This window comes from Acinonyx jubatus, chromosome C1 (genome assembly GCF_027475565.1).
Source record: "Acinonyx jubatus isolate Ajub_Pintada_27869175 chromosome C1, VMU_Ajub_asm_v1.0, whole genome shotgun sequence".
In the NCBI taxonomy this organism is placed as follows: Eukaryota; Metazoa; Chordata; class Mammalia; order Carnivora; family Felidae; genus Acinonyx; species Acinonyx jubatus.
This window is the reverse complement of record NC_069381.1, coordinates 69,811,117-69,828,529: the sequence shown is the minus strand read 5'-3', so window position 1 is coordinate 69,828,529 and position 17,413 is coordinate 69,811,117. Positions and strand designations below refer to the sequence as shown.

Genomic DNA, 17,413 nt, shown 5'->3' with positions numbered 1-17,413 from the left:
TTTTGACATATAGTGTGTATCAAAAAGTTTGTGACAACTAAAAAAATACATGTTTAGAACACACAGGTGACCACCTAAGTCAGTATCTCTGAGAGTGAGTGTCCACTTCATGAAAGCTTCATGAAAGCAGAGACCATAACTAATTTACTGTATCCAGCACGGTCTGGCATATAATATGAGCTCAATGAATATTACATGAATGCATGAATTCACATCTGACAAATAATGATCAAATACCTTCCATGTGTTAGGCACCAATGTGCTTGGCATATAGTAGTAAACAAAATAAGCAAACAGTCCTACCTACAGAGTTTACATCCTAGTGAGGAAGAGAGATGATAGATGATAATTTAGCAACAAGAGCGATCCTTTTTTTTTTTTTTAAATATTTATTTTTGAGACAGAGAGAGACAGAGCATGAATGGGGGAGGGTCAGAGAGAGAACCCGATGCGGGGCTCGAACTCACGGACCGTGAGATCGTGACCTGAGCCGAAGTCGGACGCTTAACCGACTGAGCCACCCAGGCGCCCCCGAGAGAGATCCTTTACAAATGTTGTCATCCTATCGCACCTCACAAAGTCTTGCATTGTAAGGTCTTTGATGTTTACTCTGAAGAAAATGGGGAACCACTGCAAGCTTCTGGAAGGAGTAACGGGATCTAATTTAACATTTTTAAAGAACCACTCTAGTGACTCAGAAGAGAGCAATATCAGTGGAGGTGGCAAGAAGTGGTTGAATTCTGTGTGTATGCTAAAGATAGGTAAAGATAGAGTCAAAATGGTTTTCCTGTGCTTTAGATATGGAGTGAGGACTCCAGAGTATGTTCGCCTTAGTAACTGAAAGGATGGTGTTGCCATCAACTGAGAGGGGAAGAGCAGTGGGAGGAACAGATTTGCCAGGGAAAACAAAAATCTGTTAGTTTTAGACAGATTGAATTTAAGATATGTATTGAATACCTGAATGGAGATCTCAGGTAAGAAGTTGGCTACAAGGGTCTGCAACCCAAGAGTCAGGTAGGGACTGAAAAAGTGAATTTGGAAATCGTCAGTTGGCATTTACAGTCATGAAACTGGATGAATCCATCAATGGAGGAAGTGCAGAGGAAGAAGAGGACCAAGGCAAGGAGGATCAACAAGGAGAGACCAATAATGCAGAATAAAACTAAGATTGTGAAGAGTTACTGAAGCCAAGTGAACAAATAATAAATGAACCACTGAACTAAATTCAATTTCTGGCTTTGCCACAAACTACCTTTTATCTTTGGGCAATTCTGAGTCTTGATTTGCCTACATATAGCATAAGGGAGTTAAACTGAATAAAGTTGAACATTCTTACCATCTCAAAAGTCCCACCAGCCTATCACTTCAATAGAAAGAGTACCTGGGTTCTATTCCCAGCTCCAGTTACATACATTCCCTATGCGTTAGGGCAAACTCTTTCACCTTTCTGGTCTCTATAAAATGATGAATAGCCTCAGGTGTGAAAAAAATTAGTTAATTTTTATGAAACTGATGCAAGGCACTAATTCAATACATTTTTAATTTTTTCAATTTTTCTGTTAGACTAATATTTTAGTGATCTGAAGCTGACTTTTGAATCAAAGAAGGAACTTGGAAGGCAACAATATCTATCATTAGATATCTAGACTAGTCTGTGCTAGAAACATCGTTTGGAGAATGCAAGAAGTTCCTTCTTGTCTCATGCTCCACCTGTTCATTTATAGAAAAAGCACTTTCTTCTTTTCTTTTGGTACTTAAATTTGGTAGAGTGAGGGAGAAAAAGGACAACTATGACCCTGTTTTATAAGGACAGCATTGTAATTATAGCTGATACCTTAAATAACTTCATCAAATTTCATTATGTAATATGTTAAACCAACTAAGAAATTCACATCTGAATTCACTCGATAGAACATTGATTCTGTTTTCCGCACTAGTTATACATTTTTTTAAAGTTTATTTATTTATTTGGAGAGAGAAGAGAGAGAGAGAGAGAGCAAGTGCATGAGTAGAGGAGAGAGAATCCTCAGCAGGCTCTGCAATGTCAGTGCTAAAGCCTGACAGGCGGCTTGCACTCACAAACACAAGATCATGACCTGAACCTAAACCAAGAGTTGGCCACTTAACTAACTGAGCCACTCAGGCGCCCCTCAGCACCGGTTATAAAGTCTTGTACATTTTGGTTTTAGGAAAATGAGTATTTTCTAAAAATTAAGAGGAAGTTACATCCATAAAGCAAATCTGATCATGTTGTTACCATACCCATACCAGGGGATTTAAATTCACTAACTGCTTTACTTTTTTTTTTTTTTTTTTTAGCTTTAGAAATAAAATAAGACCAAAATCAAATTTGTCTATGCTCAGCTTAATCACAGAATTACAAAGTTGGTCTTTGAAGAAGAAGGGAAAATTTTTACTGCTATTCTTCTACAAGTGACAGGGAGATGGTTTACTTTTTATGTCACATTACTTTTTATGCATTGAGATAAAATTTATTGGCTTAAATGACTCAAAAGAGTTTGCACCCAGCCAACAAACAATAATCTGTTAACTTCTGTCCACAAGCATGCTAGAATAAATTTTTAAAAGTTACCTTTCAAATTAAGTACAGTTTTTTTTTTTAAGTTTGTTTATTTTGAGAGAGAGGGAGAGCATACAAGACCAGTGTAGGGGCAGAGAGGGAGAAAGAGAGAGAATCCCAAGCAGGCTCTGGGCTATCAGTGCAGAGCCTGATGCAGGGCTCGCTCTCATGAATTGCGAGATCATGACCTGAGGCAAAATCAAGAGTCAGATGCTTAACTGACTGAACTACCCAGGTGGCCCAAATTAGGTACAGTTCTAAGAAATCTGTATCCCAGTAACAAATTTATCTAGCAAAAATGAGCATATACATTAGTAAATTTTTCAAAAGGCATAACAACTTTTCATACATTAAGCTTTCTATAGATATGGTACCAACCTCCACACTGCCTCAAAGGACCTGAGGAAACTTAACCAGCCTGGATCTTATATATAAAAAGAAAGATCTAGTACATTTAAAAAATACTTATAAATATTACTACCACAGGGGCACCTGGGTGGGTCAGTCAGTTGAGCGTCCGACTCCGGCTCAGGTCATGATCTCGCAGTCCATGAGTTCAAGCCCCGCGTCGGGCCCTGTGCTGACAGCTCGGAGCCTGGAGCCTGCTTCAGGTTCTGTGTCTCCCTCTCTCTCTGTCCCTCCCCCACTCATGCTCTGTCTCTCTCACTTTCAAAAATGAATAAATGTTAAAAAATTTTTTAAAAATAAATATTACTATCACAACTGGGCGCTCTGATCTGTTCTCTTATTTATGCAGAAACAGTGGTAGTTACGATAAACCTAGACGGTTACAGAGGACCATTACCTACCCAATCCTCATTCCTTCCCCTGCAAAACAAATTGCCATCATTTGCCCAAAAGACCACTAAAGTAAGGACTGTCTCAAAGCAGCTATTAAGAATTTTAAATGACCACAGCAAAGTGTTAAAAAATGGCCTTGGTTTTAGGCAAATGGTAAAACTGCTTTTGAATTTTATGAAAATGACTACTGAGTTATCTAAGTTTCTTTAACTATAGCCACAGCCAAATAAAAAATGGCACTTTAATTTCCCCAAAAGCATTAACAATGGCATCTTAGAACAAGTACAGTAGTATTTCTGCCTATGTGTATGTTATTTAGGAAACAGAATGGTGCAGAAAAGAGCTAATATAGCAGGCTTGGGACTGTTACCTTTAAGGAAAGCCTGTTTGCAAGTTTAGCCCTGGGCAGGATCTGGCAATTGGCATGGTAACAGTTCTTCACACTGATACGAAACTTTCCCTAAATAATATGAGTGGTTCACTGTACCTAGATTGTTGGTACAAACAATATGGCTTATGCCAAACATCTACTTTGCTCTGTCAGTTTGGGATGTAGGTATGGGCTAGGTAGAGGGTGTATATGTGATCTCAATAAAATCCTTGGGCACTGAGTCTCTAATGAGCTCCCCTAGGAGACAACATTTACCCATGTTGTCACAATTTGTGCCTGGAGGAATTAAGTTCATCTCTTGTCACTCCACTAGGAGAAGACTCTTGAAAGTTTGTGCCTAGTTTCCTCTAGACACTGCCCTATGAGCCTTTCCTTTTACTGATTGTACTTACTATCTTTTCATTGTAAGGTATCTTATAATGAAGGTACTTGTTATAATATAAGGGCTTCACTTCTTGAGTATTGCTGTATGTTGAAGTCTTTGGGTCTTCCTAGCAAATCACCTAACCTGGGAATGGTTTTGGGGACCCCTGAGACAGAAAGGAATAGCTATTTGGCTGCTAATCAGTTACCCTTATGTGAACATGAATTTCCTTTCAGGAAAAAATGAACTAACTCTTTGATCATTCTACATATATGTATGTTTACAACTTTATATTTTGTATAGTGTCTCCTTGTACATTTTTGGTGCTCATTAAAAGTGGAATAATATTTACTTTAAATATAATAGAGCTCAGAAATTTTTTTTAAATTTCATAAGTCAAGGACTCTAAGGTTATGGTTTCCACAACAGCTGTTACTTGACTGCCTTATTTCAAATATCATTTTTGAACACAATATTAACTTATATATTTCTCAGAGTGATGCAGCTAAATAGAGTTGCTGTAGGAACCATAACTGATTATGATGGCACTGAAGTATGGAATTTAAAGACTATATACAGAAACTCAGTACATATATTGCTAAGAAATGTCAAATTTAATGTGAAAATTGTTAAGACTTCTCTGTCAACTGTGCATTTCTAAACCTGAACCTTGATATCACATGAATAATTTGACATTTAAAATACTACCTCCTCCGTTTTTAAAGGCAAAATATGTGTAGGAGAGAATCTAACAAGCTGATTGATCATCTTTCTGTGCATTTAAAAATACCAACTTGAGTTAAAATATTGTAATAGAGAAAATACTTAGCAACCTAATTTTCAAATATGTGTATTTCAGTGAATTAATCACTTAATTAAATACATTTTATTTTAATTTTGATGTTACTGATACCTATAATCTATGGCTTCAGAATGGAGAGAGTAATCAATATAAAATGTTGCATAAAATAATAACACACTTTTAAAAAATCAGCAAAAATAATTACGATTGAAACATATTTTAAATCATATATCATTCAAGTCATTAAAGATTTTTAAATACAAATATAGGATTTGGAAGACCAAAATTTGAGTTTTAATGACTTGAACAATGAAAAAATTTAAATATTAGTTATTCTCCAATTTGGCTTTTATTTACTAACCAGAGAGATAATAACACTTGTAATGTGTTTGTTATGTGGATAGGGATACATTCCAGTTTGGCTTTGAGTGTTGAAACAGATGGTTTTACTGGGAATGGTGCATATGAATATGACTTTATGTTCACACAGTGTAAATCCTAGAGATCAGTTAGTACCAATATTCTGCTTCATGAGTTCTACTTTAAGAGCAAAGGGGAAAAAGGAAGAAAATAACTTTATTTCCAATATGGGACAAGATAATCTGGCACCTTTAGTTAAAAACAATAGTATACGAAGCTTTGCACCATGGCAGTATCATAGCCAATGAGGTTTACCCGAGGCACGATTATTGCTAATTGAAAAACAATAGTATACCAAACATCCTATCATATTTCTAAATAAGTGAAGAAAGATATCAGATATTGTGATAAGATAAAATTTTATGTTGCCATTCTTCTAATAAGGTGACTAGGATTTAAACAGTTATCATTATAGAATATACAGAGATTTAAATATTAATATTGGAGCCTGACTATTAAAGTTTGATATGAAATAAAAACATATTCATAAACAGGTAAACACTTTTTTTCCACATTGTGGCATGATTGGCTAGTGAAGGCCTATTCATACAGATGAAGATAGACTCATTTTAAACAAAGCCATTTTTCTAAATAAGGGAAATTTAGTTATGACAGCATCCTTGTCAGAGAGTTTTACTTCTTTTATAAAGCATAAGTAAAAGCAATGTAGAAGCTTTGTAATGACCTATAATTAAATTAGACGTAGAATTTCTAATAACTATTAGTAGAATTTCTGCATCCTTGGTCTTTGCTGAACCCTTTGATAAAACCCTGGACTGTTTTACCTCCATACATACACCTGGGATAAAGTTTAGTTTATGAATTAGGCACAGTTAAGAGATTAAAAACAATGAACAATTACAACAACATGCTGCAGTAGTAAAAGTTATGTGGGTGTGGTTTCTTTCTCTCTGTCCCCCTCTCAAACTATCTTACAGTACAGTACTCACCATTCTTGTGATGATGTGAGATGATACAATGCCTATGTGATGACATGAAGTGAGGTGAATGACACAGGTTGTGCTGTAGTGGCCGGCTATTACTGACCTTCTGATGATGCCTCAGAAGGAGGATCGCCCGCTTTGGACTGCAGTTGACTGTAGGTCACTAAAACCGTAGACAAGGGTGGACTACTCTATGCTTCTTTCATTCAGTGATTTTAAAGTATTTCAGTTCTCTCAACATTCTTCATATGACCTTTGGGTCATATTCTTTCTTGAGATTTTACATAATCACCTTTCAAATTCTTAAAAAAATTAATACCTGTCTTGTACACTACTTTTTCTTGATGTTTTGTTTATCTCAAAAGTTCTTTTACCATGCCTTTGATATTCTGCTGGATGAAAACAGTTACAAGGACAAGAAACCTGAGGCCTAGATACCTACAAATGTAACAAGGACAGCAGTGATACCTAATGACTTAAGTATTCCTTTCTGCCTTTCTGTATTACCTTGGTGTAAATCTTTCAACACCCAGCTTAGTTATCTTTAAGAAGTATTTAATTTTTATTTTTGACATAGTTGAAGTATAAGTTCTTTAGTTAGTCTCCTAGTTTGTGAATACTGCCATAACATAAAACTTTCATAAAATGAAGGGAAATATAACTGAAAATCTTGTGATCCCTGTAGACTACGTACACACTATAAGATATGGAACAATACTGTGTTGAGATGTGGATTCTAGGGAGCTGGATAGACTCATTCTGTTGGTGTCTTGTCCTCACAGTCCAGCTGTGTGGTATCCATGATTTAAATTTGAATATTGGTAAAAAAGATAAATTACTACATTAGGGACATTCAGGTGATATAGGTGATATAAATTTTAAGTTCATGGAGCTGAGGGTCAGCTTTTACACTAAATGTAAAGTGTGAATCTGGCTGAGGTATAAAGAAATAGAGACTTTTCCTGTATGTCCTTCCAGATTCTCTAGGTTGATTAGGCAATTCTCTGCCTTAGACTAAGGTTACAAAATAGAAAAAAGTCAACTACATCACATCTCAGGGTACTGTTATGTCAAGATTGATGCTCTTTTCCTGGTCATATTCTAAATGGGGCTATGTGACCTAAGAAAAAAGAAAGATAAACTAACAGGGTGTACCACATGTAGGAATAGGAAAAAGGAAAAAATGGGAAAATATCCCTTCCTATAAACTCTATCATAAATGTATAGAAGGTCTTTTTGGAATTTTTTAAAGCCTATTCTTTCTACGGTGGAAAGAATCAGACTCAACTCTATTAAAATTGACTGTAGTACTTTTTTTAAGTTTTTTTGTTTGTTTGTTTGCTTATTTATTTATTTATTCATTCATTCATTTATTTATTTGAGAGAGAGAGAGAGAGACAGAGAGAGAGAAAATCCTAAGCAGGCTCCGCGCTGTTAGCACAGAGCCCAATGCAGGGCTTGAACTCAAGAACCACAAGATCATGACCTGAGCTGAAATCAAGAATTGGATGCTTAACCACTGAGCCACCCAGGCTCCCCGACTGTAGTATTTTTTTAAAAGTGTATGCTAAGGCAAGAATGAATGGTTTGTTTTGAGATACTTTTGGAAACAAAATTAGGGATTACAAAAGAAGGAAGGTTTATGGGGTAATTACAAAATGTAAAATACTATGATATAGTGAATCTACTCATGCTCAAAAAAAAGTTATTGCCATATTTGCCAAAGATCAATGGCAATTATAATCACAATCAACATGAACAATTATATAAATATCCTTTCTCTGAACTTCCATTTTATAAAGGCTTATCTATTTTGTATTTGCTTCCAATTTTGTGGTGTTTGGCATAATTCAAACAAGACTCTCCTGAAAAAACAAGGAGATACAAAAACAGCCCCTAAAACTTCTCTCTAAGGAGATACCCACATGAAATAACTAAGTAAGTAAAAATTTACTTACTTAGAGAAACATTGAGAATGAGAGGTATGATCCTATATTTTATAAGTGATAAAAAAGAAAATTGCTTTATCTTTTTGCTAACTTGTTTGTAAAACTGCCTCAGTTTCTTAAGAAACTTCAATGATTTAACGTTTATTTTGTTATCTTAAATGAATGCTAGATACAAAGACAGGAACTATGGGTATTTTTGTATTCTTCCCAATTTAGGGTAATTATTCTGATGACATCAAATGGTTTTAATATACATATCTTACATTTCATTATAGAAATAACAAGTAACAGAGGAATAATAAAATGTATTACTTACCTTTCCAGAAACAATCTTTTCATAAATCTGAATTGGTTGGTCTGCAAAGAATGGGGGGTATCCAGCTGCCATTTCATAGATTAACACTCCTAATGCCCACCAATCCACTGCCTTATTGTAGCCCTAAGATAAACCAGCAGCAAATATTAGTTATTACTTAATCTACCAGAAGGGAATGAAGTCATAGATGATTTCAAAATGATCTTCAAGCATATGAAATTTGTTAAAGAGCAGTTGCTGCGCGGCTATTCAGGAGAGAATAAAAAATGAACAAAATGTATCAGATCACACTTGAATTAAACAGGGAGAATTTACAGATATTGGCTATATTCCAATTATATTGGAATTGGAAATATTATTAAATCTCGTTCCTAAAATCATTAAGAATATTGTAGACAATAAATATCCCCTAATTACTTGGGATAATTTAGTTGTTGCTCAACAATAGGAAGGGACTTGCTAAATTACTTTTTCAAGTCCATTCTTGGTCCATAACCTTATAAATCAGGTTTTCTAGAGCATTCATAGAAAGGCCAAAGGTTTTTAAACAAAATAGTAGATACTGGACTTCGTAGTAAACAGCAGAGTTGACTTCAAAATACTCTATATTGTTGACGTTAGGAGGGTGATTATACTAGGGGCATTCTCTTCTACTTCACAGGATCTTAATGAAAGCTACAAGTGTAATTTGGAGCCTAATAAGTGTAAATATTTAAGTTTACTCTAGCTATCCTACTGTCTTCTCATCTCTAAAAGGTGTACAGAAAAGATAACTAATCCTTGAGGTTTTTGTAAGAACTTTATCAAATAAAAGGAAAAAATGTAAATAAAAGTACATTGTAAACCAAAGGTACAATTCTAAAGTTATTTTTGTTTTTTTTTCCATACTAAACTTGCTAAAATTAAGAACTAGCAGTATTTGTAAGAAAATAAAAATAAAATATTAACATGTTTATATAAAGTTTGTTATCAACTATGGTCAATGTCAGCTGGCACAAAAGATTATGGAAAAAAATTCAACCTGATCATGGAGAGAAATGAACTGAGTTTTTGCCAGATCTGGTCTGCCCTCAAATTACCTTCACCACTCCCCACACTCCAAAGTTTTGTCAAAATTTTAGCTTTACAAATCATTGAATTTTCAAATTATTAGCTAAAATCTGATGTAGAGATTTTTTTCTGCTTCTGTATGTTTTTTTAAAGGGAGACTAGCATAAGATGAATAGCACTTTGTTTTGCTAATAGAAATGGGCATCACTATGCTTTCATTCTTTTAAGTCACTAGTAATGTCATTCATTATGATATTTTTAGTATAGTGAAAGCACGTGATGTTGAGCTGGATCCTTTTACTAAGCTTTGGTTTCTATGTTGAGATTGTGTGCTAATATTTATAAAAAATATGCCAGATACTTTTAATACCCTAAGTATAGAGAATTAAAACAAATCAGTAAGAAAAACTAAATTAAAATAGATAAGTGGGCAAAGGACATGAACTAATAACTCATACACACAGAAAAAATCCACCAAATGTCTGTAAAGCATTAAAAAAATCTAATAATCAAAGACATGAGATTTAAAATAATGAAATACCATTTATTGCCTATTAAACCAGTAATTATTTTATTTATTTGTTTGTTTATTTAAAAGTTTGTTTATTTTGAGAGAGAGAGAGAGAGAGCAGGGGGAAAAGAGGGAGTGGTGAGAGGGAGAGAGAGAATCCCAAGCAGCTCCGTACCCTCAGTGCAGAGCCTGATGTGGGGCTCAAACTCACGAACCTTGAGATAATGACCTGAGCTAAAATCAAGAGTCGGATGCTTAACTGACTGAGGCACCCAAGTGCCCCATTAGTAATTATTCTGAAACTACAAATATCTAATGCTGGATACAGTGTGATGAAGTAGTAGGAGTATAAAATGTTACAATCTTTTTGGAAAGCACTTTGGCAGTATTTATTGAGAGACTTAAAAATGTCCATACCCTTTGTCCCAGTAATTCTACTTCTGGGAATCTGTCCTGAAAAAATAATTTGAAATGCAGAAAAAGCTTTATGTATAAAATATTTATGTTTATCACAGTTATTTATAATAGCAAAAAAGAAAAAGAAAAAGAAAAAGGAAAAAGGAATGACTTGAATATTTAGCAATAGAAGAATGGCAAAATACTTTATGATAACATTTCAAATAAGCCATTAGAATGTTTGCGTGCTTGTTAGCATTCAAGTGAAAAAAGCTGAATACAAACTGTACATTCACTATATCTCAACTCTGATGACATGCACAGAAAAATATATTGAAAAAGGCTACCTTGGGGCACCTGGGTGGCTCAGTCGGTTAAGTGTCCAACTCTTGATCGTGGGTCAAGTCATGATCTCACAGCTCATGAGTTCAAGCCCACGTGGGGCTCTGTACTGATGGTGCAGAGCCTACTTTGGATTCTGTCTCTCCTTTCTGCCCCTCCCCTGCTTGTGCTCTTTCTCAAAAAAATAAATTAATAAACTTAAAAAAATTACTTTAAAAAAAAAAGCTACCTCTGGGTAGTGAGATTATAGGTTTTTTTGGTTGTTTCTTTGGATTTTTCTGCATTTTCCAAATTTTCTAAATGAACATCTATTACTTTTATAATATACATGCATTTTTTAAAGTTCTGGTGCTTACTCTGTCATCATTGTTTGGTAGGTGTACTTACAAAAGAAATGTGTTAACAGCAATGATATTTAGGTTATAAAAGACTAAAAAGTTATAGATGATTTAAATTATAAAGTTGAGAGGAAAGCTGAATGAGATCATTTATTTTATTCTTATTATATAGTTATTTATAGTTATTCAGGTTGTAACTATCAAGGCATGTGTGTTATCCCTTTCTCTTTCATTGTTCCTGTTTGTGCTCAGTTATTGTTAATTTTTCCTTTCTAGCTGTTTCCACCTAGGGATGGCAGTGGAACGGAGAACAGAATGGAACCATCCTTTTAGGTATGATTATAGACTTCTCTTACCATATTTTCACTGTTTTGAAAAGTAGAACAATCCTCAACAGACTATCAACAACTGTCTTTTGAAACATGGACTTTTTTTTCTTTTTATTACATCTACATGAGATGATGTATGTTAATTAACCTATTGTGGTAATCTATCCCACAATCTATGTAAATCAAACCATTACACTGTATGCCTTCAACCTAGACAGTTAGGTCTGGCAGTTCCTTCTCAGTAAGACTGGAAGCAAAAAATATGGATCTCGAGATCAGATTTATTCACATTCATTTTTTTGAAGTATAGTTGACATACAATATCCTATTACTTGCAGGTGTACAACATAGTGATTCAACATTTTTCATACATGGTGAAATGATTACTATGACAAATCTGGTTACCATAGGCCACAATACAAAGTTATTACAATATCATTGACTATTTTCCCTATGTTCTACCATACTATTTCTCTTAGATCCAGAGTTAAAATTGAGAGGTTACTGAGTCAGTGGTAGACTGCCAGTAATTATTATTTAGTAATCAAACAGACATAAATTCATAATTTAGATTAAGTAAAAATGTAATACTAGGTCAGTAAACTGTTTTTATAAAAGTCCACAGTGATGCATGCCTTATATTTTTACTCTTACATAATGACATTATAAATATACCTTGCTAAGGATTATCTCTGGAGCCAAATATTCTGGAGTGCCACATAATGTCCAAGTTCTGCCTTTAACTCTTTTGGCAAACCCAAAGTCTGTGACCTATAAAAGAAAAAAAAATTTGTGAATATTCATTATTTCACAATAAATGTATTTGTTGCACCTCAGTTCAATGTTAAAAATCAGGGTTAAAATTAAAACCATGAAAAAAAATTAAGTCAGTGTAACTGAGACGAATCCATGCAGGCCACTATTAGTGAATGAAGGTTCACTCTGGAGAGCCTTTTCCTGACTCAAAGAAATAAACACACACAAAATGGTAAAAGTAAATGCTTTTAACAAAAATGAAGCAATGCTAGAAGTATTTCTTGAGTCCAAGAAGTATTTCTTGCTCTGCCATTAGCTACGTCATTGGCAATACAAAAGTATCAACAGGAGAACTTATTGATAAGTGTGTAAAAAGGGATGTTCTCGGTCTATTCACAGAAGTGGAAATAAAACACCCCCACCAGTTCCGTATTGGTAGCCAGGGCTCCTTTGGCTGCTGCTGTTAAGGAGCACAGACTCTGGGGACAGCTGGGTTCAAATTCTGACCACCATTTACTGCCTGTGTGATTTGCTGTGCCTTAGTTCTGTTAGCCTCAAAATGAGGGTAACAGCAGTACTTACGCTTTATAAGGTTATCAGGACAAAAAAAGATGATACATGTAAAACACTCGGAATGATGCCTGGCACTAAATGGGAGCTCACAAATTTAGCTATTCTATGTATTTCTGTACGTAGGAGCCTATGTTCATTCAATTCACAACTACAGACTATGGGAGGTATAAACAGGTTCTATTCTTGATGGGATTTTTGGTCTCTGCAATAGTGGCAGAACCGTGAACTCATTTAAGCTATTAGGAAGATTGTTAAGCTCTCCCATATGCCAGACATGATGCTAAGCTGTTAGGAAGAAATAACTGTCTCACTCAAAGAAAAAACATCCAATATTGGTAGTTGAGGTTAAATACATACAACTTTTACCTAGTAATACATTATATATAATGTGTTCAAGTCATACCTGGATATAACCTTGGTGGTCAATTAAGAGATTTTCAGGTTTTAGATCTCTGTAGATGAGGTCTAGTGAATGGAGGTACTCGAATGTTAGCACTATCTGAGCTGCATAGAACCGTGCATGGGGTTCACTGCGAAGAAAAAGAAAACACTGAATTTTTGTAAAATGGGTTAACACACGGTAATTAGTAGATTATGGAAAAAATTAATATAGGGTAGAAATATTTTGGAAGCCAATTTTTTTTTCTTTTAAACATTTAAGAATCTTGTTAGTTTCCGAATATCTACTAAACCTCTGAACTATCTTCAGATAATAGTACTTTAATATACTTATGGGGCAGCATACATTGAAGAAAAATATAACTCTAAAACAGTCATCTTATTTTAAATTCTTATCGGCCATATTAGAGGCTATTGGTGCCTTTATAATTATGTCTCACTTTGAGAATGATTGAAAAGCAAACATGTCAATACATGGTCTATCAGGCCATTGTTACTGTTGATAAGCTCCATGTACCTGTCTCATAAATTTCAAGTGCTTAAAGAATTTCACTACACAGAAGTTGTTTAACTGCATTAATCTGCAGACTGATGCCATTTGACCCAGACTATTCCTATTACAAAAACAATATATTCTCAATAATAAAGCATAAAAAATATAGATGGAGGATAAAGAGCTCCCGTAATCCTATCCAGAAAGCATAGATACAATCATGGTGTTTGAATTTCCAAATCTTCTACTATGCATGTTTACACAGATATATAAACACAGGGGTAATCTGTATGTTTGTGTAAACATGTATAGTTCTTGTATGCACAGATTAGATCAATTGACAGATCAGTGTCATGTTGATGCCACATTCAGAGCATTACTCCAAAGGATGTACTGATTTTCTAATTGAGTTTCTATTTCATCTTGTAGTGTATACAATGAATTCTGTTAACTGGCCTGATAAACTGCAATGACTTTCAGATTTATGTCCTCAATGAATAACATGAACTATGAATAGAACTTCCCTCAAGATGGCTGGCATGAATTTGATCTCATAGCACCAGAAATAGAAATTCCAAAAAAGATTATATATGCTGCTCCTTTTGCTTGTCACTCTATTTCCTAGGTTCTAGCCTAATACATATCAGGTGCTCAGTAAATATTTGTTGAATAAATGAATATGTAAGGAAACAAACTTTGGGGGAGAATACTTTATAATACCATTACAGTTTCAGCCCCATCTCAACACCATAAATTCTGTACCATAGACTGTATGACAAGAAACAGGGGAACATTTTAAGGGGAGACTGGAAGAATCATCCTGGTCATTGAAATATCCCTAACTTTGGAAACATTTGACCTGGACGGCCCCTCCAATTTTCTCCATGCATCTATAAATACAAGATGCACTTAGCATCTTATAAATAGATATAAATTTATCATCACAAATATAAGATGTACTAAGCATTTTATATTTATTTCCACACACTGATATTTGATTGGAGGAACACAAACATTACATAGATCTGTGATCCAATTGTTGAAAGATGAAAGCAAAATATTCTATTGGAAGACTTAATGCTGAAGCAGCTTTAAGTCTAGACAGTTGCTATTTAAGTAGAGAATCATAATGACTGCCCTGATTCTGTTTAAAGCCATGCTCAATAATAACTCAATATTCTTCTTGTCTTGAAGTTCCTAGGATAGGAGTTAACTTGTCAAGTGTATGTGTAGTATGAGTGAAAAGTTAGAAAAGACAGTGTGTCTCAATAGTGAATTATTGCAATCAACTCGCTTTCCTCCTAGTACCAAGTCAAGTATTAAAGAAATAGGAGTGTGGGTAGTTGCAAAGGAAAGAAGTTAGTAATGATAGAGAATGGACAAAATATTTTTTGAAGATAGGTTTAGGTGTAATGCTTCAGTGTAAAACTTTGAATTATCAAGGGCAATCTGAGGATGCTGGGCCTGCATGGACAAGGGTAGTAGAAGAGAGGACAACAGGAGGTAAAAGGAAATCATTAAAGATAAACAGAAGTTGCTTTGCATCAGCACAGTGCCTGACACGTAGTAGGTGCCTTACCATATCAGCTCAATAAGTGAATTTTGGCTTAGGCTTCAGGTAACTAAATAACTCTAATGTTGGCTCATAACTGAATACGATCTTGTATTATAATCTGAGTCTATCATCATCTCTTTCTGAATCGGATTATCATCATCAGCCAGTTTGCACTCCTGTACGTGCTTTCATCATACCAGCTCATAATGTGCTAAATGAAGCTGGACGTGCATTCTTACAGTGATTACTAATGAACAGTAGTAGCTTACAAATTATTACACAGAGGTAAAGTTAACAGAATTTATAACCTGTTTTAAAAAAAGTTTTTAACGTTTATTTATTTTTGAGACAGAGAGAGAGCATGAATGGGGGAGGGGCAGAGAGAGAGGGAGACACAGAATCCGAAGCAGGCTCCAGGCTCTGAGCCATCAGCCCAGAGCCCGACGCGGGGCTCGAACTCACGGACCGCGAGATTGTGACCTGAGTTGAAGTCGGACGCTTAACCAACTGAGCCACCCAGGAGCCCCAATATAACCTGTTTTAAAAACTGTGTGGCCTTGTTAGCAATAACCTAATAAGGTACAAACTCTTTTTTTTTTTAAATGTTTATTATTTATTTTTGAGAGAGAGAGATAGAGAGAGAGAAGCGGGGGAGGGGCAGGGAGAGAGGGAGACACAGAATCTGAAGCAGGCTTCAGGTTCCAAGCTGTCAGCACAGAGCCCAACACTGGGCTTGAACTCACCAACCATGAGATCATGACCTTAGCCGAAGCTAGATGCTTAACCAACTGCCACCCAGGCGCCCCAAGGTACAAACTCTTTTAAAATTATGTATATATTTTTAAAATTCAACAAAAACTTTAAGGAGAATTAAATTTGTGCAAAATGAACTTCTTAATCACATCACTATGATGCCATTATTATCTTTTCCATTTATTCCTTTCTTCATCTTTACACAAACCTCTTCCCCAGAATTGTAGTATTAATATTTGTTCAATAAGTACTAGTATGTTTAAATTCAATTTTTGCATCTTCTGAAAATCCTCCAAATAATGGATCTTCACAATATCTACCAATGGTAGAATATTTACATTGCTATCATGGTGCTTTTATTTGATTTTTAAAACTCAGTAGGGTGTGGCCTCTTATGAATGTTTCCATGTAATTTTTCATATAGCTAACATATTACCAAATGAAATGAAATAAATTTTTAGCATTGACAATAACTTAAAAAAGATTTGAGGAGGATAAAGTATTAGTTACCTGAACCTTCCAATTCTTCTTAGATGTGAAAACATTTCACCCCCAGGGACATATTCCATAACCATGTATAAATTAGAATTATCCTATGAACAAATAAAAAGGATAAATAAATCAAAATTATGAAACCGAGATTATTTCAAGGAAATATTTAAAGATGACACCATGTTCAATTAGAAAAAGACAAATTAAAAAACCCAAGAGATTACTAACATTGGGAAAGAGAGAATAAATGGAAGATGCTCTAATTTTTCTTCAGTGGGGAATTCATTCCCCACCCCCAGCCCAAGTATTCTTGCCACAAATTAGTCTGGGATATTTGCTGTTCCTGTTCTTGCAGGGAACCCTAACTTTTGAACAATTAAACACTGCAGCCGTGACTTAATACTATAGTGGGTGCAAAAGAATAACAGTTAAAACAACAATTTGAAAAAGTAAGAATGTTTACATTTTATGTACTAAACTACGTCAGAGAGATGAATGATTTTTAATATCATCCTAAACATATAGGTGTTCATCTGATTTAAAGAATAACGGAGGAAAAGGGAAAAGGTTAAAATGTTTCATATGAACTAAGACTACGAGATGCCAAGTGTCATTCTAAAGAGTTGAAAAGCTATCAACTTAAAGAATAAATCTTGTTCAACTTTATGAGAACATTGAGGGAGGGCCAAAGACTGTTCTGCCTTACATAAAGGGAAAGACTAGAGCACAAATTACTAAGGAAAAGAGGATGGTAACACTGTGTCAGAAAAGGTTCAAGAGAAAAGGAAGTTAGGTGGGCGTATTCATTTGCAAGATTGTAAGAACTGCTTAATAAGATATTACTATGGATTTTGATAA

General features: G+C 34.8%; 1 protein-coding gene and 1 non-coding gene across 9 annotated transcripts in view; one reads left to right on the top strand and one right to left on the bottom strand.

The window, feature by feature from the left end:
- The window catches only part of PRKACB (protein kinase cAMP-activated catalytic subunit beta), a 126,525-nt gene that overhangs the window by 10,338 nt on the left and 98,774 nt on the right, over positions 1-17,413 (bottom strand). For all 8 annotated transcript variants that reach the window (XM_027058755.2, XM_015070408.3, XM_015070410.3 and 5 more), the window contains 4 exons: positions 16,574-16,656; positions 13,267-13,393; positions 12,210-12,305; positions 8,569-8,691 (listed from right to left, as the gene is read on the bottom strand). In XM_027058755.2, coding sequence (XP_026914556.1) covers positions 8,569-8,691; positions 12,210-12,305; positions 13,267-13,393; positions 16,574-16,656 — 429 coding nt within the window. The remainder of the gene's footprint in view (positions 1-8,568; positions 8,692-12,209; positions 12,306-13,266; positions 13,394-16,573; positions 16,657-17,413) is intronic.
- On the top strand, positions 5,575-5,720 carry LOC113599716 (U4 spliceosomal RNA). Its single transcript, XR_008295686.1, has one exon. It is a non-coding gene; the product is annotated as a U4 spliceosomal RNA (small nuclear RNA).